A 24,940-nucleotide genomic window follows, 5' to 3' on the forward strand; every position below is an offset into this window, starting at 1 on the left:
GCCAGGAACAAACTGCGTACACAACAGAACAAGAACGGTGTGTGGTCATGATAAAAAGAGGTCACGCCTCCTTCTAATAGCTTGCATAGGCAAGCAAACCTACCAGGCGTAGATTTCACGACCGCAACAAACGACGTTTTGTAAACAAACAATGTTGACAGGAGCAGGAAGTTGTCGACGATAATTTTTGGACACTTACCGCTTCAAAAATGTCCCTATGTCTGTCCATGTACCGTATGCATCTCTCCCGCACTTCAAGATGGCGCGCTTGGCAATGGAACACCTAAAAACAAAGCGAGCTGGTTGACACTTTCCTCGCTGCAAAAATAACGTAAACACGCAGTTCCGCCTACATAACATGCTGCGACGTAATGCCCATAATCTGTAGACAAAGTAAACATCAGCAGAAGGCATGGGTAAACACTCACTTGCTCGGCTACGGCACGAAAAAGGCAAGACCCGTCCTTGGCGATAGGTTTCCTAACCAAGCCGAGGGAGGACAGATACTCGTCCATGGCTTGAAGGGACTCCGCCTTCGGCGACTTCCTACCCCGTACCACGGACATGGCTTCAACCAAAACAAACTAAGAACTTTCACTAATCTAAAACGAATTCAAATTACAGTGAAAGACGTTCACATACTGTGTGGGAACACGAAGTTTCGCCAGATAAATAACTTTACACAACTGGCGCACACGACGCCATTTTTCCTTCACTCCACATGTGCGTGTGTTGACCAGTGACGTCATCACACCGTTTCTCAATCAATTGCGAATACTTTGCGCGGATATATTTCATTGTCTGGCAAATGAATGAACAATAAAAGACTTCAGTTCTCAACTTAAGTCCTGTGTCAAAGTTTCGGTATTTTTTGGTGTACTGAATATGTTAATTAGATTAATTTCGCTTGTAGGAAGTTGAAGCTTTCACCATCTTGCATCATTAGGTGGGTTACGCAATCGTGCCCACGTTTGCAGACGGGAATGTGTCACGCTAGACAGGTAAACTACCCTTCTCAGATTACTCAGGTGTGAAAAATGCTGTCTCGCGTCTGTCTGTGTCTGCTCGCATTGAAATTATGTCCACGGGATACATAGCTGGCGGCTGCAGTACTGATCTAAATCGGCAGGTGGTTGGCGGGTAAACCTTCAACTTTGCAGCTTTGCATACCATCCGACTTTCTCTCCCCAAGCAGAGGTTGTGGGGGAATGATCGTTAGCTTTTTATATATGGCCCATTTTTTGTCGCTATCCCCACCTTGGGTCGCGCATGGACCCTCTCTGGCCAATGGGATACTGCCTGCCCAATTTGATATTTTTGAGACCCCAGGATCTGCTTGGAGATTACCGACTCTGGGTACTGCCGTTTTGTAATAAATATTAATGTACAAACAACATTTTTGTATAGCCTTCAGTTCTCCTATGAGATGAGATGAGGTGAATCTTATGTTCCCATAGGAGTTGAGATGATTAACTTCACATTTAATGATATACAAGTAGAGCTGTGTACCTAAACAAATTTTAGGTACAGGTACAGGTACAGGTACACAGGTTTAGGTACAGGTCCGGACCTGAACCTGTACCTGAACAATTCGACCAATTTATATGGTCTTCTGAACTCCTTCAATAACAAAAAAAACATAAATAAACTTGATAGTTAAGGTTTATTCTTTGTTTATGGCGAATGCTCAGATAAAATATAGGCAAAACTAAGTGTTTTGTTTTCATGAACACGCTGTCCTTACACAGGGACCCATTGTTAACCACCTTTATACACATTTGAGGTCACAAATAGGCATAAAATTGGTGTGAAATTGTTTAGGTACAGTACCGGTACTGAGGGAGTAGGTATTTTGGACCTGTACCTAATCAATTTTTCCGGTACAGTATCGGTACTGCGTACCGGTACACAGCTCTATATACAAGTATTGATGGCCTGTTTTAATATCACATCTCCAAGCAGATCCTAGGGTGGCAAAGGACAGTATCAAATTGGCCAGGGGGCATCCATTGACCAGAGAGGGTCCAATACGCCATCCAAGGTTTATATTGTTAACCGATGTACTGGCAAGAAGGGTGAAGTTTTCTATCTTTGATTGCCTATGTGTATTGAGTTGGGCACTTGTGAATTGTGAAAAAGTGTACCAAGATTCTTTCTGTTCCATGGATCAAAAGCAGCCTCTATTAATTGCTTTCAGTACTGCAGCAAAAACAAAATTCCAAACAACACCTCACAGCATTCGAGTATTAATCGTTTACAATCGACATGCAATAATTACTTCAGTAGTTAGGGGTCCCCACTGCCATGTGGACTGAGACCCTACACTTGCATAACAGTTGCAGCCGAACTTCTGGTTTAGATATCTCCTGATCTGGACATGCTAGTCTCACAAATTTTGGGTGTTAGGCTGCTCTTGGGCATGTTTGGGTCCAAAAAGCATGAAACACAGTCTTGTCCTTGGTTTAAACTATGAAGGATTTCCCTATAATTTATATGATGTAAATTCAAGAGAAAACACAACAAACACAACACGTTGCTTTGGTACAAATGTATAATATACAAATATTGATGGAACTAAATACAGCATTCATAAATACATGACAACATGCCGCCTGCAATTGCTCTGCAGACCTTGCTAAAATACATTGTAGGCATACAAGATTACTCCTTGAAATTGGAAAAACATTTTTCTTCCTATTATACAGGCACAAATCTATGGTTAAATGTGACTGTAACTACCAACCATTCAGATTTTCTATCCTAAAAGTTTGATGACAGAAATGAGACATTACACAATGTTGACAATTGTTACATGGATTGAAACCATTAGCCAAGTACAATGCTCTGATTTTAAATACTGTATGCTAGTATCATCTAGAAACTCTTCTTCTGTTTTTGCCATCTACTAAGTACATGTAATTTTCATGATAAAAAATTGTTGGATAGCAACATTTTGCTTCACTGCCCCAAAGAGGCAACACTGACATGTCATATTGTCTTCTGTCTTAAATGTGTATTCTTGACTGTTCTACACTGTGTTTTTCACAACATTTATGACAACCTCGTACTTGAGGACCTAAGACAGTTTGGTAGTGCCTTATACTGTACAGTAATGCCCATGACTATTTGTTTGGTAGTGCCTACAATACTTGTAGGACTGCTTGGTAGTGTCTAGCACCATTTGGTCGTGCTTAAGACCATTGGGTAGTGTCTAGAACTGTTTGATCAAGTCTAGGGTGATTCAGTAGTGCCTAGGACTGCCTGGTGGTGCCTAGGCCTAGGACTGCCTGGTAGTGCATAGGACTGCCTGATAATGCCTAGGACTGCCTGGTATTGCCTAAGACTGCCAGGTAGTGCATAGGACTGCCTGGTAGTGCCTAGGACTGCCTGGTAGTGTCAAGTACTGACTGGTAGTGCCTAGGACTGTCTGGTAGTGCCTAGGACTGCCTGGTAGTGCCTAGGACTGCCTGGTAGTGTCAAGTACTGACTGGTAGTGCCTAAGACTGACAGGTAGTGCCTAGGACTGCCTGGTAGTGTCTAGAACTGTCTGGTAGTGTCTAGGACTGCCTGGTGGTGCCTAGGACTGTCTGGTAGTGCCTAGGACTGTCTGGTAGTGCCTAGGACTGCCTGGTAGTGCCTAGGACTGCCTGGTAGTGACTAGGACTGCCTGGTTGTGTCTAGGACTATCTGGTACTGCCTAGGACTGCCTGGTAGTGCCTAGGACTGTATGGTAGTGCCTAGTACTATTTGGTCATGCTTAAGACTGTTGGGTAGTGCCTAGAACTGTTCCATAGTGCCTAGGATGGTTCGGTAGTGCCTAGAACTGCCTGGTAGTGCCTAGTACTATTTGGTTGAGCTTAAGACTGTTTGGGAGGTGTTGGGGTGGTGCGTTTGCGACTCTTGCTCTTCGACGTCTGCCTCTGCTGAATGCTCTGCTGCAGCTGCTGCTGTACAGTGAGGGACGACGGTGGCTTCTGGTAACCCATGGGCGCCAGCTGCTGCTGACCTTGGGGCAGCTGCTGCATTTGACCTTGAATGCCCTGGAACATACACATTTCCGGTCAGAACACAGTCTAAAACTAATACTGGATGACACTAAACTTGGAATGGGTTTCACTTCTTTTATTTTTACACTGAGAGTGTTTATTTGTGTTGTCGGGTGGATGGTAGTGTTTAGCCTCTACCAGGCACCAGAGATCGCTGGAAAAATAGTAGAAATTGGCCAAAATAAAGAGAATACATGTACTATACCAGGGGAGTTGGCTGGCCAGAGAGGATACATTTTGCAACAAATGCACCCTCTCTGATTAAAGACAAAATGTACCCTCCCCTGGTATAGTACTTATTTTGGTCAATTTCTACTATTTTTCCAGTGATCCGTGGTGCCTGGTAGAGGCTAGGTAGTGTCAGTAGTGTGTAGACTTACCCCTCCTGTGGATTGAGACACTGCAGGGGGTGTGGGAGGAGGGGGAGTTGGCACCTGGGAACTGGTAACACCTTGGGTGGGGCTAACAGGCTGCTGCTAGTACATGTGTATGTGTGACTGTTAGCATGGGTAATATATAGCAGGAAAGGAGAAAGGTACAGAATGTACATGTATGTCTAGGGGTTATAATGTCTTAGAGCAGAGGACAGAAAGATGATTTCATGTGTGACAAGTGAATAATATGAATGTATAAATAAACATCAAGCTATGTGTACAACACTGTTGTTTACTGGTTTATTTGGTTTATTTGTATCAACAACAGCATGACTGGCAGCCGTGATGTACAAGGCCAAGTCATGTTTCACAGAAACTTTATAATTCAGTCCACACCAATCTACTAGTAATTTGTTGATTCTTGGATTGAAAGGGTCAGGGACTGAATATAGTTAACGTAAGATTCTGCCACATCATTAAAACTGTCTTCATGTTGGCCTTTTGTTAAATTTCCAAGAACCGACAGAGATAAACAAAAGACTGAAAATTTTCTTATTGTTTACGACAATGTATAGGAAACAGTTTTCCCACCTGTTGCTGCAGTAGGAGAGCCATAGCAGAGAGTAAATATAATAAACATTGGATTCTGTCACCTCGCTAGTACTTTTTTCATGTTGCCTTGCTAAATTTCTTAGAAAACAAACAAAAGAGTGAAGTTTTTTTTATTGTTTACGACAATTACTAGTAATAGTAAACAGTTTTCCCACCTGTTGCTGCAGTAGGAGAGCCTGCTGCAGCTGCTGATGCTGGAACTGCTGCAGCAAGCTCTGCTGAATCTGCTGGTTCTGCTGCGGCTGGTCTGCCCCTGCGGCGCCCTGCTGCGGGGAGGACCTAAGAATAACAGTGGAAAGAAGATGTTTACCTACAGATGTGGAATGCACTACCAAATGAGGTTAAGGCTGTATCCGATGAGAGGCGGTTGAAGAGATTGATCGATCAATTGTATATGTATGCAACTTAATGGTTTTAATTATGATGATAGTTGTTATATTGAAATTTTTAGTAATGGTAATATTAGTTTTACACTTAGCCGATAATTTGCTCGTTTTATGATTTTAGCTATAATTAGTACCTTGTCTGACGTGTGACCTCAGCATGTATGTAAATTTGTAGTCATATGTGTATATTTGTACTGTGTGTGTGTAATGTGTAAATGAGCCCTGGAAGATTAGCCCTAACGGGCTAAAGGGTATCGTAATAAACTGAACTTGCGGAAAGACGTGAACTTGCGGCTGTCAAGCTGTTCAAGTATATGCTCAGCCCTGACCACCCACTACATGATTTGGTACCAGGAGCCAGGTCGGACAGCACAGGGAGGTGTTTGAGGAACTCTGGGGGAATCATGGTGCCCAAGGCACGGACAAACAGACTGTACAACTCGTTCCTCCACTGCACAATTAGACTGTACAGTAGCTAAATGCAAACCTAGTGTTCTAGTGTTTTATGTCCCACTCTTGTATGTAATTGTCTTGTGCGTTTCTTATACTTATGTAAAGTCCACACAATTCAGGAGTACTGTGTACCCCTGCTATGTTGACTGTTCTTAATAAAGACACTTTTAAATATATTATATCATGTACAAATATAGACGTCATCAATGAAGTATGTAAGTATATTTCAAAATGTTTCAAAAAGAGAGAAGAAGCCATTAGAACTTAGATCAATACCACTTATATATATATTTCTTTTTTATTTTATTTTTAGCACTGTATATCTTAGACCTGATGTTAGCCTTTCTTTATTACTATTGTTGTAGAACTCTCCAGTACATTGTACTCTGTACATCCATGCATTTATCCCCCCGGGGAATGAACATGCAATAAAAAAAAAGTTTCAATAAAATTGAATTGAAAAATTGAATTGAATTGAATTGAACTGACTGCTGCTGCGACTGCTGCAGGGCCTGCTGCTGGAACTGCTGGATTTGCTGCAGCTGCTGCGCGTTGAGCTGGATCTGCTGCGGCTGCGCCGCCTGGCCCTGCGCCGCCTGCAGCTGCTGCAGAGTGGCCTGGTTCAGCGGGCGGCCCTGCAGCGCCTGCGGGTTGAAGGGAATCAGCTGCGGCTGTTGCCCCTGCACCTGAAATGAACAATGTTGCGTCAAGTCTGATCTTGAAAGTTCATCTGTGTTCACAACTTGGTAGAAGTCATTATGAAGCAGTTTAAAATGTTAGTCCCACAAAAAGAGAAGAAAATTTTGCAACCAAAACAGGTTGTTGGTAATAACACTATAAAGGCTATGATGTAAGGGCAAAATTTGACACAACATTATGGAGTAGTTTAGAATGTAATTCCAACACAAAGAGATTTTGACTTATCCAAATTTTCAACTGTGCAACTCCAGTCTTTGTAAGTTGCTTGACGAAGACCGGAGTTGCATGGTCAAACATTTTGGTAAGTCCAAATCTCTTTTGTTGGAAATTACAGTTTAAACTGCTTCATAATGTTGTGTCAAATTATATCATAGCCTTTATAAGTGGCCTGTTATTATCAACAACCTGTTTTGGTTGCAAAATTTTCTTCTTTTCTGTGGACTAACATTTCAATTTAAAAAGTAGGGATGCACACTTACATGTGCAGCCTTAGCAACATACATGACAGTCATGTATTTCAACCACTCTGACATTTTTGTACCACAGAAAAGACATCCAACATCCAAAACATTTACAAAGGCTCAAACATAATGCACAAATATACATTTCTGGTCAAATGTATGTGTAAGACTTAGTTATACATTAGAAAGGAAACAAGTCAAGATTATCAAATAGCTGAAGAATGCAACTGCCACAAACAAAAAAGGGAACATGTACATGCTTTAGCACAACAATGACTCCTAACGTATCAAACCGTTCAACGTCCTTTAAAATGTCAGTTGGAACCCTGAACCTTTATAGATTAGTCACATAATAATGTCAGTCTTTAAGGCATCACTGAATAAACAGACACTTCTGTTTTAACCAAGCAAGCAAGCATGATGATTGGTCCAAGGATGAGGCTGTTATGGGGGCAAACCTGGCTACCATGTCAGGGCACATAGGGAGGGACTTTCAACTCAACACTTTTCTTCCTGGCTTCCAATGAGGTAAAAAATTAATACAATTGCAAAATAACTGTCCTTTCATTTTGTTTACAAGGCTTATAAAATCATTATGTGACAGCTGCAATGACTGAATACTAGTCTAAAGTATAAAGCATGACTTTGAAAAGCAATACAAAAACTGTTCTACAACCTCAGTGTATTCTTCACTTAATTTTGCCCACTCCCTCGATTACCCAGCCTTTTGGTGCAAATAAGCCTGCTCTTTTAATAGATATATATTGTAGCCATTCCTCCCAAAAAATATTGCTCACACTTGAGAAAAAGATGCTTCACTCTCCTCCAAAAAATGATTAGTGTTGATTAGAGTCACTTATTTGGAGGACAGTAAACTATGTAGCTGCCTTACGGAATTTGAACCTGTTCTTAACTATTTTTTGCCTTCGCCGAGAAGGCTATGAAATCACTTTGCTATAGTGTGGTAGACTATGCGGCATAACTTTTGAAGGCATAGTTCGCTGTTCATGATTTTTGGCAGGCAGGTTAATGTTGGGAAGACCAAGGTCAAGTTCGTAAATGGGCCTCGTGGGGGTCCCTACATCACTGCATGGAGGTCTTTTTTTACCTCCATGATCACTGCAATGGAACTTTTGTGAGAATGTCGGCTTCTTTAGATTTAAATTTTTTGCAAAACTTTTCGACGATACATCAGGTGCAAACAATGCTATTCTTTCATATTTTGTCTGTACAACTCCTCATATAACATCATCCAATTTGTTCTGAAATCTGATGTAATCTTCCGCAACAGATTATGATTGAAACCCTCCTCTGATCTGCCCTGACATTGCAAAGCCGTCCATCGTAACGTCCGAGGAGGGACGGTCCATCACCTGGTGTCTCGGCGGGGGGGTCTGCCCGGGGACCAAGGGTGTAGCGAACTGTGGCGCAGGCACGCGCACACCCAGGCTACCACTGGGGAGGTGCTACAGGGTGTCGACAGACAGACAACAGAGTCAACAGGTGACACTTTTCTGATTGTTGTGTCGATCTTGCTCATGTTGACAGTGGTCTCTTCTTTAATCAACAATAGACTAAATCCTATGTTTAAAGTTAAATCTTTGTTCTCTCACCTAGAACTTCAAACCAGTCACTCTAGTCTTCCTCAGTCAACTAACTGGTTGAAAGCTCTAGGTGAGAGAACTTTTTGTGTTGGATCCAAAGTTGTAACTTTAAACATGTGACTACCAACACAGATGGACTTTCATGATAGACTAAATTCTAGTATCCTTATTAAGACTGGAAACGACATGTACATGCACTGGAGACATGATTCTTGTCTGACTCTATGTCTTTTCCATTTATTGGCATTCTTAAACAATACAACTCTCTATGCCAAAAAAACAGTTAGTTACTCAAGCAATTGGATGATTTTGAAAAGTTGATTGAGTAACTGTTTCTTGGTGTATCTTACCGGTATTACCTGGATGTCTAACCTTCACAGACACAACTCTCTAATTTAAAGCAGACTCCAAAATGGTCACTACATAATCAGCGAATACCTTTACCATGTAGACTTTAGTTATTTTGTACCGTTTCATTGAAGTTCTTTTATGTTTTGTAATTTGCAATTACCTTGAATTTGCTATAAACTTTTCAATAAAGCATAATGCCTTGTCTACACAACACTGGACTGAAATTATTGTTTGATAATAGACTGAGCCACTCCTGTGGTGTTCTCACCTGTAGGAGTGATAGAGGAGCGGTCCCTGGGCGGAGACCCTGTGTGTTCTTCAGACCTGTGGCCAGGAACTGGGGGGCCAGGGCTGGGTTGATGCCCTGTGCTGCTGCCATACCTGGTGTAAAACAATGACAGAAACATAACATTACAATCAACAACATGTGCAAACAGGCAAAGTAACAACAAAGCAGAATGCCTTGCTTTAAACACTAGTCAAAATGATTGACCATGGAGCCACTGAGTCTCCTTGTGGTGCTGCCATACCTGGTGTACAACAATGCCAGAGAGAACAAAATAATTAACATCATGTACAAATTGGCAATGCTTGATTGTTTTTTTTTTTATAATTGAGTTGTTCAAGGCCACTTCTGGTCACTGGTTGAGAGGTACACTGTATGCTGGAAGATGGTGGTGAACACTGGTTTTGAAGACTCATGGGTCAATGTATTTACTCAGGGAAACACAGGAAAATAAATAGACACTGATATTGGGGGCCTGGTATTTGCTATGCTTTCAATAGAAACACAAGTAGTATAGTATAGTGTATCAACTGGGTACCAGCAGGGGCACTGCTAGACTTACCTATATTATAATAGTCATTAATGACTTGTGTACTTGTAAAATATGTGACAGTACTGCAACATGGTGTATCTGAAGAAAATATCACTGACATTTTCAGATACAGCATGTTGTGTTGTCAGTATTGTGTGCCTGATGTAGGTGTTTACCTGCACTGATGTTGATGGGTGCTGCAGTCACCTGCTGACTACTGGCAGCTGTGCCCTGCATGGAGGAGGAGATACTGCCTCCTGGGGGACAAAGGCAGGGGTAACAAATGAGTTGACATTACAAAATGGCGCCAGCCCTGAGGTGTCACCAAACACTGATGTGCTCTGTCTAAAGAGTAATTTACCTCAAATTTTGCTTCGGTGTTGAGGAAAGCTGCCAGGAGGTCCAAAATCTAATGTTACAGTAGTTTTTAGTACCGGTAAGTCAAGACCTAAAAACATAAAAATTTCATAACAATCCATCCAGAGCTTTTTGAGTTATGCTGTTCAACCACAAACACTGCTATACTGTTACAAACAATTCTTCCAATAACATGACCTTCTTGGCAAAGGTAAAGGATTTGTGATGATCCCTAACTTGAAGAAACTGCTACCATGTAATATACATCCGAAAATAGTTTCATCAGGTTGGTCGAGTATAGGATATAGGGTTATCATTTACACAAGGGGATTGTGTTCTCACTGCAAAAGCGCGACCTACATCAGCTACATATAGCATCGAGAAGCTATGCTGAGGCTCTGAGGAAGGTGTCTGATAGACACCGAAATGTAAGGAAGATAAGAGAGTTAAAGAGACAATATTGGTTGTGTAAAAGAAAACCCCTATATCCATGTACATGTAATATACCATGTCATGTACCTATCGGGGTGCCACCAATGATGTTGATGGCTCCTGTCATGATGCCCGGCCCCGCCCCACTCAGGTTGATGGGTGTGGTGATGACCCCTGAAGGCGTGGTGACCACGGCAGTGGGCGTGCCACTCACCATGGTAACACACATGGGGATCCGCATGGACACCAGGCCGCCGGAGGTAGTGGTCTAGATGTAGGGGGTGAAAGTAGTAAATTGAATATGTTAATCTCCAAGCAGATCTTTCGGTGGCCACAAAAGACAGTATCAAATTGGGCAGGCAGTATCCATTAGCCAGACAGTACCCATTGGACAGTACCCAATGGACACCAGTGGCAAGGCGGTAGCTGTATGAGTAGTATGTGCCATCATTTGACATGAAAAAGCGCAAACTTCTGCAAGAGAAGCATAGTGTGCTCCAAAACATATTGCCTTTTAATGCTCAGTGTAGAGGGAAGCTGCAGTACAAAAAAAGCTGTTAGGTGGACCCAAAATGCAGTCCTTTTTTCATTACCTGCAAAGCTTGTTTGTATGTAAAAAAAATCATAATAATTATCCTGCTCAAATGCAGACAAAGCAAATAACAACAAAAAAGAAAATCCAGTGCTGGTGACAAGCAGAATATTACGGTATTTGAGTAAAAATAAATACAACAATGTAGGTTCCTACAGCTAATAAAACGTCTGCTGTAATGTCATTGACACTCCATTGATAGCTTTTATGTGTTCCATTCCATTTATGTATGAAGAGAAATGATACTTACAGAGATAGTGGGCACTATCCCTCCTGCCTGGCCCATGGTTCCAATGATGTTTATAGGCAGAGTCTCCGAGGTTGGTGTGGGGACAGTGGAGGGTGTGGGAGGGGCGTCTCCAGGCTTGGGTGTCCCTGTGGGGGTGCCAGTTGGGGTGCCACTCGGTGTGGGGACCTTGGAGCTGGTCATACTAACTGAACCTAGGGGACAAATTTGTTACAGAAAGAATATTTATTAAAACTTTGCACCTAGAAGAATGATTCCTAAAATTGCTTTTTAGTTTGGCAAAAGAATGACTGTTTAATGTACTTGCTGGAAACCAAATGAACAATACTCTTCACACAAATATTACTGGACGACCACCCCCTACATGACCTTGTCCCTGGGTCTAGATCATCAGCTACTTTTCCTTCATTCAGGAAAAAAGAAAACTGTCCCTCTCCATCCCCCCCAGCCAGAACAAAGAGACTTCAGAACTCTTTCTTACATCAGTCCCTCAGACTCTATAATGAGAATGGTACTTGTTATGTCTGGGATGTACAGTTCATATTAGAAGTACATGTATATAATATCAATGTCATTCAGGGAACATTGTAGTGCATGTATGTCTGCAAAGTTGATATAATGATAAAGAATTGAATTAAATTGAGTCCCTACCTTGTGCCCCAGCCTGTGTGATCTCAGGTACAGACTGCCGTCTGCTGAGGATGTTGGGGAGCGAGTGCTGCCCGCTGGGGGCCCCCGGGGCACTCCCCGGCCGCAGAGGTGGGGGGGTCTTCGGGGTCTTCATGGTCCCGTGGGGAAAACCAGCTCCTGGTGCAAGTGGAAGGAAACGTGTTAGGTTGAAGTTACTGTAGTAAAGTTTTATCACAGATTGTGTATGTGTCCTTGGTTATAAATGGTCAGAGTTCTGGTATTAAAATCAGACTAACAATGCGGGTTCCAAAAAAAGTAAAATTTAGCCAATAGGGAGAATAATTGACTAGGGGAGTGTAGCCCTCTTGCAGACAGCCTTTCCTGGCCAACTATTTCCCTCTTTTACCAAAGTCATATCCGTACCCCAGTAGGGAGGACTGGTGGAGGCTAATCAAAATCCAGCACTGGAAGGCCTTCAACCTACCCTAAAATAGTACATAGCTCATGTATTTTGCAATATAGTTGACATTGACATATATATATATAGAAGACATCTCTCATTCTGCTTTGGGGCATCCATATGGTACAGTGAGAAGGCTCTTTGACTCAAGACACTGCTACAGCCCTCTCCAAGGTGCTGATATGGCCTTCCATTGTAAGGCACTGATAAGGCTCTGTTGCAAAGCATAATTATTGTTCTCCTTTTCATATCAGTGCCAGTGCTATGATTTGCACTCTGTTCATAAGACTTGGGAGCTGTATTCACTTGATACATGTACAATGTACATACAGGTGCCATTGAAAGGAGGGCTAGTTGGGCTACCTGACTGCTTGACTACATATCTAAAGGTTACTTATCAAAATGAGACATAACTATTCAAATTTGAGACTTAAACACATCCAATAATGGAATCCTTTTAAACTAGCAAAAAAGCTACATATCATACAATCAGGTATGTGTATGTTTCACACATAGACTGTATTTGAAATTGTGATTTTTGTCCATCAGACTAGCCCCATTAAAAATTTTTTTCAACAGTGAATATCAAATAATTGTACTGATAATACATTGGCAAGAGAATTTGTTAGTCTCAAAGTAAAACAACAATATTGATTGGATTTCAATTATAGTTTTCATGCAATTACAAATTTGGCAACCCTAGTTTTTGTTCAAAATTTCCACCAGGATAGCTGATCACAGCAAGATATTCGAATTCTCCAAGTAAAACTAATCCTGACAAAGATTCATTCCACCAGTCCTGGATTTCAAATATAGTTTTCATGCAATTACAATTGCAAATTTTGCAGCCCGAGCTTTTTGTTCAAAATTTCCACCAGGATAGCTATTAAATCACAGCAAGATAGTAAAATTTCTTTGGACAGTCTTTCAACTGTATTTGAAATATAGTTTTCATGCAATTACAAATTTGGCAGCCAAGTTTTTTGTTCAAAATTTCCACCAGGATAGCTAATCACAGCAAGATTTTCATTCAAATTTTCTTTGGACAGCCTTATAGCCTGCAGTGTCTGCAGTACCTGAACTGGCCAGAGGTGGCGTGCCTACTCCATCTGTAGGGCTGACAACGGAGTGGCCGGGCATGGGGTAGACGGGGATCTGCCTGCCGAGGGTACGAGACATGGCCATGGTGGGGGTCAGCATGGGGGCGCCCATGGAGATGGTGGGGGAGGGATGTGATGCACCTAGTCCTGAAGGGCGCAAGTGACACAGATCAGACCAAGGAGGATTAAAATCTAAATTTTTAATCTCCTTGATCAGACTATTCTTTCAGTCAGCATCCTTCCTTAAGCTAGTTTTCATGCAGGCTTTCTAAAGCTGAATTTAGATAGATAGGGCGCAAGTAACCTTACTGAAACTAGCTAAGTAAAACTCATGCAGGCTTTCTAAAGCGGAATTTAGATAGATACATTGTAGGGCGCAAGTAATACAGATCAGACTATTCTTTCAGTCAGTAACCTTACTGAAACTAGCTAAGTGAACCTCATGCAGGCTTTCTAAAGCGGAATTTAGATAGGTTTAAAATGTAGAATTTTAATCTCTTTGATCAGACTGTTCTTTCAGTCAGTAACCTTACTGAAACTTATCTCATGCAGCTTTCTAAAGCGGAATTTAGATAGATAAGTAATACAGATCAGACCAAGGAGGATTAAAATCTAAAATTTTAATCTCCTTGATCAGACTACAGTATTCTTTCAGTCAGTAACCAAACCTCTGCTACCTAGTAGTAGTTTTCATGCAGGTTTGCAAAGCAAGTTGTTTTAATAAATCTGAATGATTTAGATATATACCCGATGGAATACTGTTACACCAGTACAGGTTGTAAAAGGGACTGAAGGTTTCCAACCCACTGCATACTAAAGAATTTCCTTTTAGTTTTAAAGTAACGAGTCATGCTCTGGGTGCATTTAGGGACAAACAGTTTACAGGGACTACATGATTGTACATCCCCATGCATTTTGAGATTCAGAGCTCTACATGTTTGTAGCTATCTGTCACTGTTAGGCCAGGATCTCAATACCCATGAGCTCAGGATATATACAAGAGAGATTGGTGACCTCTGAACTACAGCAACTGTAGCATCCATCCATTCATTAACTAGACTACTTGCTCATTCACACATGCAGTCACATACACATACATTACATACTGTCTACTAGTATACTGTTGTGCATCACTGCCTGACCTGCAGATGAAGTAGGTGTGCCTGTGTCTCCCTGGTCTCCAGGTGGACTCATCAGGTTGGATGACAGGCTTCCCGTGTTGTTGAGGGACAGGGACAGTTTGATGGGAGGGGGGCGTTTGGACTTGCTGCCGCCGCTGCCGCTGGAGTGAGAACCTCCCGGAAAACTCTGTTCAGGACCAGAGCAAACATGTCAGAGTCACAACCATGTCATAGATATGTAACTGTATAATTATAACGGAAAGAACTACAACAAAAGCCACAGAACAGCAGTAATTGGGAAATTCCAAACATGATAATTAAAAGCATTTGTTTCAAAGCAATACTTTGTTAGGGTTTTTCCAGAAAACAATTCCAAAAGACCTTACCAAAACAATTTGCCATAATTGATTAAGAATCAGTTATTTTGTAAATACAATATTTTGTGGTGGTGTATCTTGCATATCATTTTTTTTTTGCATTTCATTCAAAGAGCAGAAGCCAAAACTTGCAGGCTGGGAGACCAATGGGTTAATAAATTGTATAAAACTGTGGATGCAGAAGCAGGCAGGGCAGAGCATAAGGCTTGGTTAGGAAGTACCTTGGGCTTGTTCCCTAAAGACCTGCTCCCCTTCTGTAAGGGGCGGTTGTACTGTAAACAAAGTTGAAAGCACATGTACAACATTGACAAAAGAAAGAAAGAACAAAAAAAGTCAAGCTACAGTAAAACTACACATGTATGAAACTACAAGAATCATTATAAATCATGAACTACAAAACTACAAGACATGGCTAATAAGAGATGATTCTTATTCAATGTTAATGAAAGAATTATAGATTTCAAAAACAGAAAAATGGATAAAACTCAGGAATAATTTCAAAACTACATGACATTCTAGTCTATGTACAGGTATTGAAACATGCTTGCTAAGGATCTATGGCAATATACAGTGAAGGATGTTGACTAAAAAAGACTATGGTAAGGATCTAATAAAAAACCAAAGATGAAGGAGACATTCAGTTCATATTTCAATGTGTTTTCTACCTGCGTCCCCCCTCCAGGAGAGATGGTAGATCCCGTCGGAGTGAGTAAACCCTGTCCCCCTCCGGGAAAGACTATCTGCGTGGGGGTGTTGGGGTTGGGGGTCTGTGTGTGGGTGATCTGGGGCGGCTGGCCAGGGATGATGTGGGCTATCTTCACCGATCGACGTCCCTCCTCTGTGAACAGGTCCTTGTATTGTTGGATGTACCTGAAAATGATTGTCAAGGAAAAAAATTGTATTAAACTAAGGTTCAAATCTTTGATTTACTGTTACAGTAATTTTCAGTTCTTAACTGGCAATGTTTCTACATAATTCTTTGCATATACCACAGTTTCAGCTCATAAGTGTAAAATATGCTCTCTGAATGTCATAGCACCTTGTGACCAAATCTACAGTATGTATATTGCATTTAAACAGTAACTAAAACTGCCAAAGCTGGAATTTTTCATGTCCACGTTGGCCAGTATTTTGAAAAATTTCAAAGGTGCTACATGTACCTCAACAGGTTTGAATCAAGTGTTTACACACTGTTAGGCAGCAGGGAGGTGTACATGTACATGCAAATGTAATGCTTTGTAAACCAACAGATTTTGCCAGATTTGACTGAATGATGTTATGAATATGTATTTTACATCCCAGCAATTTGAGAGCTATTTACAAAATCCTCAGAAAGTGCTTCTGCCTGATAGTTGAAAGCAACATTGAAGCTTAATTTTAACTTGGGGAGAATCTGCAATTAGTACAAATGTGAACATTGCATTGTTACATTTTGTTTTAAAGTGCGAATAAAAACTAAACTAAAAAAAAAAAAAAGAGACAACGTGAAGAGGTGAGAAATCACCTGTTTTGTCTCCCCCTCCATCTTGTTATGGAAAAGCCAAATAAAGGAATGAGCCATCTTACAAGAACAGCTATCTTTTTGATTTGATGATAGGTCAGGATGTAATGGGCATTATGATGCATGGATCCTTTTTTTTCTCATTCATGACTTGAAGCAATAGCTTATCAAGGTATCACAGTTCCAGCATTATCACTGTTTTGTCTGACAGGCAAATCATCCCATTGCCAAGTGTTCATAATATGAATTCCATCAGATAGCAAAACCTTCAGGATGTGTGTAAATATATTTCATTTTACTTATTACTTTATCCAAGGAGGTTGAATACAAGATTTTGAACCTCCTTGCTTTATCAGAGTCATAAACAGCATTCCAGGGAGAAATTTGTTTCATCACTCAGTTTTCCTTCAGTGTTTTGTATCTTCACAAATGATTGAGGGAACTCGGGAAAACGATTATTGCAAAATGTGTCTGTGGAGAAAGATAACACAGGCTGCAGTGTTTGGTAGATGACACTCCCATGGCTTTTCGCCCGTGGCTTTTTCGGCTCCGCAATTTTTATGTGCCACTCTTAATGCCCCTCCTGGTGTTCTCTGCTGTAGTTGTGCGTGCCACATTTCCCATTCTGGGACACATTTGAGGCAGGGAGGCAATGAATTATTTTATCTACGATCTGGAGTTATGGAGTCTTCCAGCAGGATGGAGGATCTTGTGGAACCAGATTTACATGTAGGAGAAGATGGTAGAAAATGTCTGACACTGCACATTACAAAACATATGTGGCATATGGTTTGTAATAATTATTATTTCTGGAAAAAGGCAAAAAAGAGTGAACGTTGATCACATTATTTGTGACTGTTCCTTGATAACATGAAATTCTAATACTGTAGTATATTAGCTTCTATTTACAAAATGTACATTTCAGGCAGTGGTCAAACAAAAAAACGAAAAAAAAAGAAAAATTTAATAAAATAGATAATAATTATATTATTAAGATTTTCAGACTGGTGTTTTCTTACTTTTGACATTTGAATGAGTGTTTTGGCAAAACTGCTTCAGACGTGTGTGCTATCATTTAAATGCATCCAATGTGATTTCAAGGCAGCAAAACTGAAGATTTTCTTATGAGGCAATCTTTGTGATATTGACACTTACAGTTTGAGTCAGCATTTCAGACTTTAGGCATTTAAAACTGCAGGAACAAGCCAGGAACGAGTCTTTTATTTTCTGGGTGATACCCTAAAAATGAGTCCAGGGCCCTTCCAGTAACCATTGTCTGTAAGAATTTCGGGAATTTTTGCACCATGAGGGATAGTGTTGTTTCAACTTAGTATGTACTAGATAAATAACTTGTCTAGAATATAGACTTTGAAAAATCGTGTTTCCAAACCCTAAAAAGTGCACTGGATGCCTTTAAATAATGATTCTAGTCCTTCACCTTCCCTCAGCTGCTTAAAGGATTTTCCACACAGATACATTTGAATGCCTTAAAAAAACAACTTGGCTACGAATCTTTAAGAAAAATCTCCAAGGCTTTCCAAATTTCTTGAAGAAGCTGAGCTGTGCTTACAAGCAGCGCAGCAGAAGTGTCTTGGGACCTTCGCAGACAATAAAACGTGGTAATCACTTTCTATCATCGGCATAAACTACCGGGGGACATCCATCGATTTTCCCATTTGTTCCTAAGGAGATGTGGAGTGCACTGAAGAACTGGTGTCACCGGGGCTGGCTTGATAGCCCATCTCTCTATGTTAGGCCACAGCAAGTAATTCTTATGGATGACATCAGAGCGCATTAATTTTTTCCTGATTTTGGAAAAAAAACAAGAAATTTTGTTGCCCTTTGACAGTGGTTAACATGTCGAAAATGGGCAAAGATGTCTGTTGCCATGCCAGAAGGTGGATGGCAGATAACTATAAAGAAAGGAGACAAGAAAAGGCTCTGAATTAATGTTTAAATTTGTTTCTTGCTTTGATGACATGTGATGCTGGCTGTGTATATGTGATGTTCCTACTGAATCAAAACCATTTGTACAATGATTGAGTCAAAATTTAAAATGTAGGAACCTTGTTTTTTTTCGGCCCGTCTTGTTTTTTTTGGCCGCTCGCATTAGATATGGAGTCTGCGGAGGATGTCATCCATAAAATTTACTTGCTGTGGCCTTACAACCACCCAGCTGCCTGATTGGTCAGCATTAAAGAAGGAGTAGTGAACCGTGCAGGGCCATCAGCGCGAGGATTGTCTCTCCGCACACACGCAGGTTACAGCCGGGGGACATGATCCTCAGAAACATTAGGGCGACCAGAGGTTTACTGCACAGGCTATATCTGGGTGTGCAGTCCGCCAGCATATAATGTTAGATATAAGATAGTCAGCAAATTCAATGGGTGGGGGGTTGTTGTACATGTATCTGGCAATCTACAAACCAGCTGCTGCTGTAAGAACGTTACGTTTTTAGCTGAATTTCTCAGTTGTTTTCTGAACGGGATATTCAAACTTGCAAAAAAAAATCCTAGCGACTAGTATATAAGTTCTTACTATGCAGAATCATGGAAATATTTGCATCTGAATGATGCAATCTTTTTTATGGTTCTTTGCCAGTCACTATTATACAGTGTATGCATGATTATGCTATTAGAATTTCTATTTCAACTGTCTTTTAAAAAAAAATTGACAATTGAATCTAGATTCAAAACATTTTCCAAATTTAAATGCCCAGGGTCTATACAAACCAAAAAATGTTGAAAATCCATTCATATCAATTACTATTGTATGTTAAATTTTGTTATCCTGTAGACAACCTAGCTAAGTGTTTAAAAAACTGTCGGTAAAAACATTCATAACCTGGCAGCAGATTATCATCATTTAGTTTGCAAGTTCTTGAATCCATTACGACTATGGGCAACTTCAATGACATAATTATTATACAGTATATCTGGCCCAGCCTCTGTGACTGGTCTTAACTTTGTTATCACAACTTTCCAAGATGTCAATGAGATCACAGCAAAGACAGAGCAGCAGACATCACGGCTGACTTTTCAGGATCAGTGAACACATGGCAAGCTACCTCAAAAAAGCGATCCTTTTAAGTATTGTGTGTTGCTATGTCTTTGCTATTGTTTAATCCTCTGTAGTTGTACCTTAACTCACATAGTTGTATGCTAGTTAAAGTTTCATGAATGTCTTCTTAATTTGTAATTACGTATATTGTGAATTTGTAATTCTATTGAATCCAGGAAGAATAGATTAGATAGATGTTGATATCTACTCTAATGGATTTCAAATAAAACAAACATCAAACATACCTCTGTGCGTTGACTTTGCTCCCGAGCGGAAACCTGCAGAGAACGGTAATAACAAGAAATGATGTTAATTTAGGGTCTCTGGGATCGCACGGCCATTAGGAGCCACCTTAGGGGGATGTGCAGGTGCTGTAGGCCAATAAAACAGTCCACAGAGTCACACTAAGACTTTACCAAGGGTTTGGCCTTCAAATTACTAGTAGCCAGGATTGGTGATCGATACAAACTTAGGAATAAGAAGTCGATTTCTTAAGAGCAGACAGAATGAGTCTTGGGTGGGCAATCAGGAAGTGAGAAATTACCACGGGGAACTACAAAGTTATCTGTGCTTGGGATAAATACTTAATTTGGAGAACATTTCATCCCATTGATCTATGGTCACTTCATTACACTTGGCACGAGTGCAGGTATGACATCTGAATACTAAAACCTTTTCAAACAGGTCCACAAAGTTCTTGCACTCAACCAAACGTTGTTTTTCTAAATGGTTGTATGCAAAGAACTTGTGGTCCTGAGTGATTTACTAGCTATCCACATACCTTTCCAAATTGTATAAGACTTTATTCAAAGACAATTCAAACTCTACTACTGGATAAATAATGGAGATCCGTCACACTATTAAAACATCCGGAAGTTATCTCTGTTATTTATCCAGTAGTAGAGTTTGAGTTGTCTTTGTAATACTATAAGACTTTGAAGTTGTTATAGCTGGATGTTGGGTGTCGAGAACAATTGCATTATCTGTCACCAAAAACATTGCAACAATGTCCGTTCTTTCAATTACAAGTCAGAGGTCAAGTTCACAGCTTACAGGTCAAAGCACTTCAACAATGGGGTGAGAATTCTTTGACCTTGAACCATGGAGGTCAATGGGTTCTGAGAATCGATGGACTGATCCAATGTTAGACAGGCCGATATGTCATGGTTCCAGAGGGCTGCTCTGTGAGCCAGTCATATTCTCTAAAAGCCTTAGGCCTAGGAAAAAAATGTTGTGTTTCCTGTTTCAGTCCTGAAAAAGTTAGGGTCGGTAGGTAGGGATTTTCTTTTTTTCTTTTCTTTTCTTTTTTTAGACTTCAGTGATATCTATATTGGTGGAAATCTTATTCATGTACAATACAGTTTAACAAAGTAAAACTTGCATGAGGACACTTTAATTTTCATTGTCAATGTGAGTAAACCGATTGTACAACGTTTCATCACTCAGGTGTCAGATCATGGAGCTAGAAAAGGTTGATCAGCTCGATTGAAGGCCCTTGCAGGGGTCCACACAAAAAAAGTCTAGGGTCAGCAGGTTTTCCTACGGTCGGTCGGGAACAGGAAACACAACATTTTTTTTCGTAGGCCTTGTGAGACAATTGGCATGGACAGCCCTGTAGGGGCGTAGAAATCCCTGGTTGTTTTATTGATCCACAATACTGCATCCAAGGCAGCAAACCATTCCACAATGGATTCCAGCATTTCAAGCAAATATAACCCACTTCAGCTTTGCCAAATACTTTGCAGTGTGTACAGAAAAGATATTGGGAAAAACTCATTGACTGAATGGCTGCTGCTCTGCTTGTGATGAGTGACCCTAGCAGATTTAGAAGGAACTGCATCTGCAATGTTGAACCTATGCCCCACCAGTACATCTGACTGTCTGTAATTGGAACACGATAGCAATTCTCTTCTTAATTATAACTTAGACAGTTACAGAAGAGATTAGATTTCTTCTGATTGAGACAACTTTTTTCTTGGACCTTTCTTGGATCTATATCTGTCTGTGTCTCCATGTCTGGATCTACATGTATCTGTCTGACTGGTGTAATTGGAACACAATAGTAATTCTCTTCTTAATTATCACTCAGACGGTTACATAAGGATTAGACTTCTGATTGAGTTAACTTTTTTCTTTGACCTTTCTTGGATCTACATGTACATGTATCTGTCTGTGTCTCCAACATGTATAGGATGTGGAAATGATAAGCACATGCATTAATACACAAACAGACACACTGTAAACAAAACTACAGGACTGGTGATCATGAACACACCAAAAACAAAACTACAGGTAAAGGGTGTACAATCAGTGGAACTGAATATCTCTGAATATCTTAATATCTCTCTACACATTGCACAAACAAAGAAACATGTACACACTCGTGCTGTCTGAATGAAAACCAATCAAACTACTGCAGGGGAAAAATGTTTGTGCATTCAACACTGTACAAGTAATACACCACCCAATCCTCTAGTCCTAGACTCCCAGAAATAGGAGACCATTCAAAAGATATTAGTGAGAACCAAGCGGCACAGTTCCTGTGAAGTTGTCTGATATTACAGCGGAGATATTTCCCTGCAGAGCTGGTAGATAATAACCTTCTATCTCCATGCATCTTCCACCTCAGGACCTCTTCTCCTTCACTCAGTTTTCCTCCTAATAGGTTATTTATGCTGTATCTGCCTTCATTATTTTGGAAGATTGCTTCGCCCTGTTTGGAATTCTCGAGAAAAAGGTCACGCCTCGCAATCTATCCTAACTTGATTTCCTTGGCAAACCAATTTGGTCTCCTTATCTGGACTTGCGGCTGTCTTCCCTCCTGCTATCTGTCTTCATCGTGACATTGGTAACTACGACATCGCTCTTCCTGCAGGTCACGTTTGCTGACAAACACATTCTCTTAGTGGAAACATAACTCTGTGCAGTGATTGCAGTAAAGTACAACATGACGGGATTCGAGTTTGTTAACTTCACCATTCAGCAGGGTTCTGTATGTTCACATTAAAATATATGATAGACAGAGACTTTGATTTATGGTTGTTGCATGACTGTGCACTGAAATATTTCTTGCTCAAAGAAATGTCACATCTTTAAGTACATCGTTTAGGGAGAGACAACATGACGGGATTCGAGTTTAACTTCACCATTCAGCAGAGTTCTGTATGTTAACATGAAGACTGGATTGATAGAGACTGAGATATATGGTTGTTGCGTGTGCACTGAATATTTCTTGCTCAAAGAAATGTTGCATCTTTAAGTACATCATTTAGGGAGAGACAATATGACGGGATTCGAGTTTGTTGACTTCACCATTCAGCAGAGTTCTGCATGTTAACATTAAAACTGGATTGACAGAGATTTATGGTTGTTGCATGTGCACTGAAATATTTCTTGCTCAAAGAAATGTTGCATCTTTAAGTACATCGTTTAGGGAGAGACAACATGATGGGATTCGAGTTTGTTAACTTCACCATTCAGCAGAGTTCTGTATGTTAACATTAAAACTGGATTGACAGAGACTTTGATTTATGGTTGTTGCATGTGCACCGAAATGTTTCTTGCTCAAAGGAATGTTGCATCTTTAAACTGCAAGCTGTTTAAGAAACACCAATCCTACACTTCTTGTATACAGTACCTCTGTGTTCAAGAAATACCCAATACCTTTGCCATTTATTCCAGGTTTCCCTCCCAGGTCTTGATAAATGTCGCATCACCGTGGTGCACTTACAGTTCATCAGGATTATATGAGAAAAAGCGAATTACTTGGCTCTCCTGGCATTTGGAGGTTGAGAGTGGTTATGGATGAGGCACTCACACAGTCTGGGTGATATGCTCCAAGGGTTCGAGAGCGGGGTTACGTACTAGAGGTTGTTGACATACACTGACATTTACTTGTTCTGTGGATGCAGACTCTAAATCATACCTGTGCCCAGCAACTGAACTCAGGTAAAAACAAAATCATCTGTGGCTACCTGCCTTGCATAATCAAAATTAGCTTCATGCACAGTGGATTTGTTTCAGTGTGTGTGTGTGTGTGTGTGTACTGTGTGTGTGTGTGTGTGTGTGTGTGTGTGTGTGTGTGTGTGTGTGTGTGTGTGTGTGTGTGTGTGTGTGTGTGTGTGTGTGTGTGTGTGTGTGTGTGTGCGTGTGTGTGTGTGTGTGTGTGTGTGTGTGTGTGTGTGTGTGTGTGTGTGTGTGCGTGCCTGCATGCGCGTGCGTGCGTGTGTGTGTGTGTGCGTGTGTGTTTGATGAAATTACATATAATCAATGTACCAGTAGTTTTATTTTGAGATGGAAAGGATGCCTACTCCTACTAGTTTTATACAATCATGCACCAATGTATTTTAGTAGGCCATACTTTTACATGATGACAGTGATACATGTGCCTCTACACATCAGCAAAGAAATAAATCTCCAGACCTGCATCAGTGATGCATGAATAGCTGCTATATTGGAATTCAGGAAGGATGCTATATCGCTTTCTGTCACATCTCTGGAAGGAAAAGATTTTTCACATTGCAGAGATGTAATTTAGATCAAAAACAAAATGTCATCCCAAATAAAAATTACAGTACACATGGTTACCTATAAGTTATGTATGACAGAAAAAAACTGATCCTAAACCACATACACATACAGTCAAACCTGTACAAGTGACCAACTCTACATAAGGACCACCTGGACAATGTGAACACTTTAAAGCTTCTGGTGGTCCCTTAGATATTAAGATCTTATCTATAGTAACTACCTGTCCACATTGACACTATTTTATTGGTCCCCCGAGTGATTTTCTTGGGAAATTCTGGCTGTTCGAGTTACATATTCCTGCAGCTATAGACTTGAAATCATACTTGAGATCTTACAGCTACTCTTTTCCAACCATTGCTGGATCGTGCAATCATAAAAAAAAGTTTTTAAACATCTGCCTTCCTGTGCGAAATGGTATCAAGCCTGAGGGAATAATCTGAGAAGTTCCAATGATTGATTACTATAACATTGTGCTACTATTCCTACTGTGTATGTGAGCATATGATAGCTATACAGAAAATCAAATCCCTCGTGGGAACTTAACTCCATAATTTACTGAAGCCTACAAGCTATAATGTTGTACTATAAACAGAAATCTTCAAATGGAAATGCCATCGGGGGATACTTTAAAAGATAGGAGGATTGGTCATACATTTCAAAGAATCATCTGGAAAATAAACTTCAGCTAAGGCCACACCAATTTAATTTGTTGGTTCTCAGATTCGCCTC

The 24,940-nt window shown here is 40.5% G+C and overlaps 2 protein-coding genes across 2 annotated transcripts in view; both read right to left on the reverse strand.

Annotated features, from left to right (window-relative positions):
- The window catches only part of LOC109470690 (putative bifunctional UDP-N-acetylglucosamine transferase and deubiquitinase ALG13), a 60,630-nt gene extending 59,802 nt beyond the window's left edge, over positions 1–828 (reverse strand). The window contains 2 exon segments of the mRNA XM_019769720.1: positions 200–283; positions 429–828. Coding sequence (XP_019625279.1) covers positions 200–283; positions 429–566 — 222 coding nt within the window. The 5' untranslated portion in view covers positions 567–828.
- A 2,976-nt stretch (positions 829–3,804) lies between these two features.
- Positions 3,805–24,940, reverse strand: part of LOC109470694 (transcription factor SPT20 homolog) — an 84,205-nt gene continuing 63,069 nt past the window's right edge. Inside the window, exons 15-27 of the mRNA XM_019769723.1 lie at positions 19,927–19,959; positions 15,786–15,990; positions 15,342–15,392; positions 14,765–14,930; positions 13,599–13,769; positions 12,084–12,239; positions 11,436–11,626; positions 10,681–10,861; positions 9,981–10,061; positions 9,255–9,367; positions 6,361–6,557; positions 5,188–5,311; positions 3,805–4,040 (exon numbers count right to left, since the gene is read on the reverse strand). Of these exons, the coding sequence (XP_019625282.1) occupies positions 3,858–4,040; positions 5,188–5,311; positions 6,361–6,557; positions 9,255–9,367; positions 9,981–10,061; positions 10,681–10,861; positions 11,436–11,626; positions 12,084–12,239; positions 13,599–13,769; positions 14,765–14,930; positions 15,342–15,392; positions 15,786–15,990; positions 19,927–19,959 (1,852 nt within the window). The 3' untranslated portion in view covers positions 3,805–3,857. The remainder of the gene's footprint in view (positions 4,041–5,187; positions 5,312–6,360; positions 6,558–9,254; positions 9,368–9,980; positions 10,062–10,680; positions 10,862–11,435; positions 11,627–12,083; positions 12,240–13,598; positions 13,770–14,764; positions 14,931–15,341; positions 15,393–15,785; positions 15,991–19,926; positions 19,960–24,940) is intronic.

The sequence above is a fragment of the Branchiostoma belcheri genome, unplaced genomic scaffold (genome assembly GCF_001625305.1).
Source record: "Branchiostoma belcheri isolate BF01 breed outbred unplaced genomic scaffold, Haploidv18h27 scaffold23, whole genome shotgun sequence".
Lineage (NCBI taxonomy): Eukaryota > Metazoa > Chordata > Leptocardii > Amphioxiformes > Branchiostomatidae > Branchiostoma > Branchiostoma belcheri.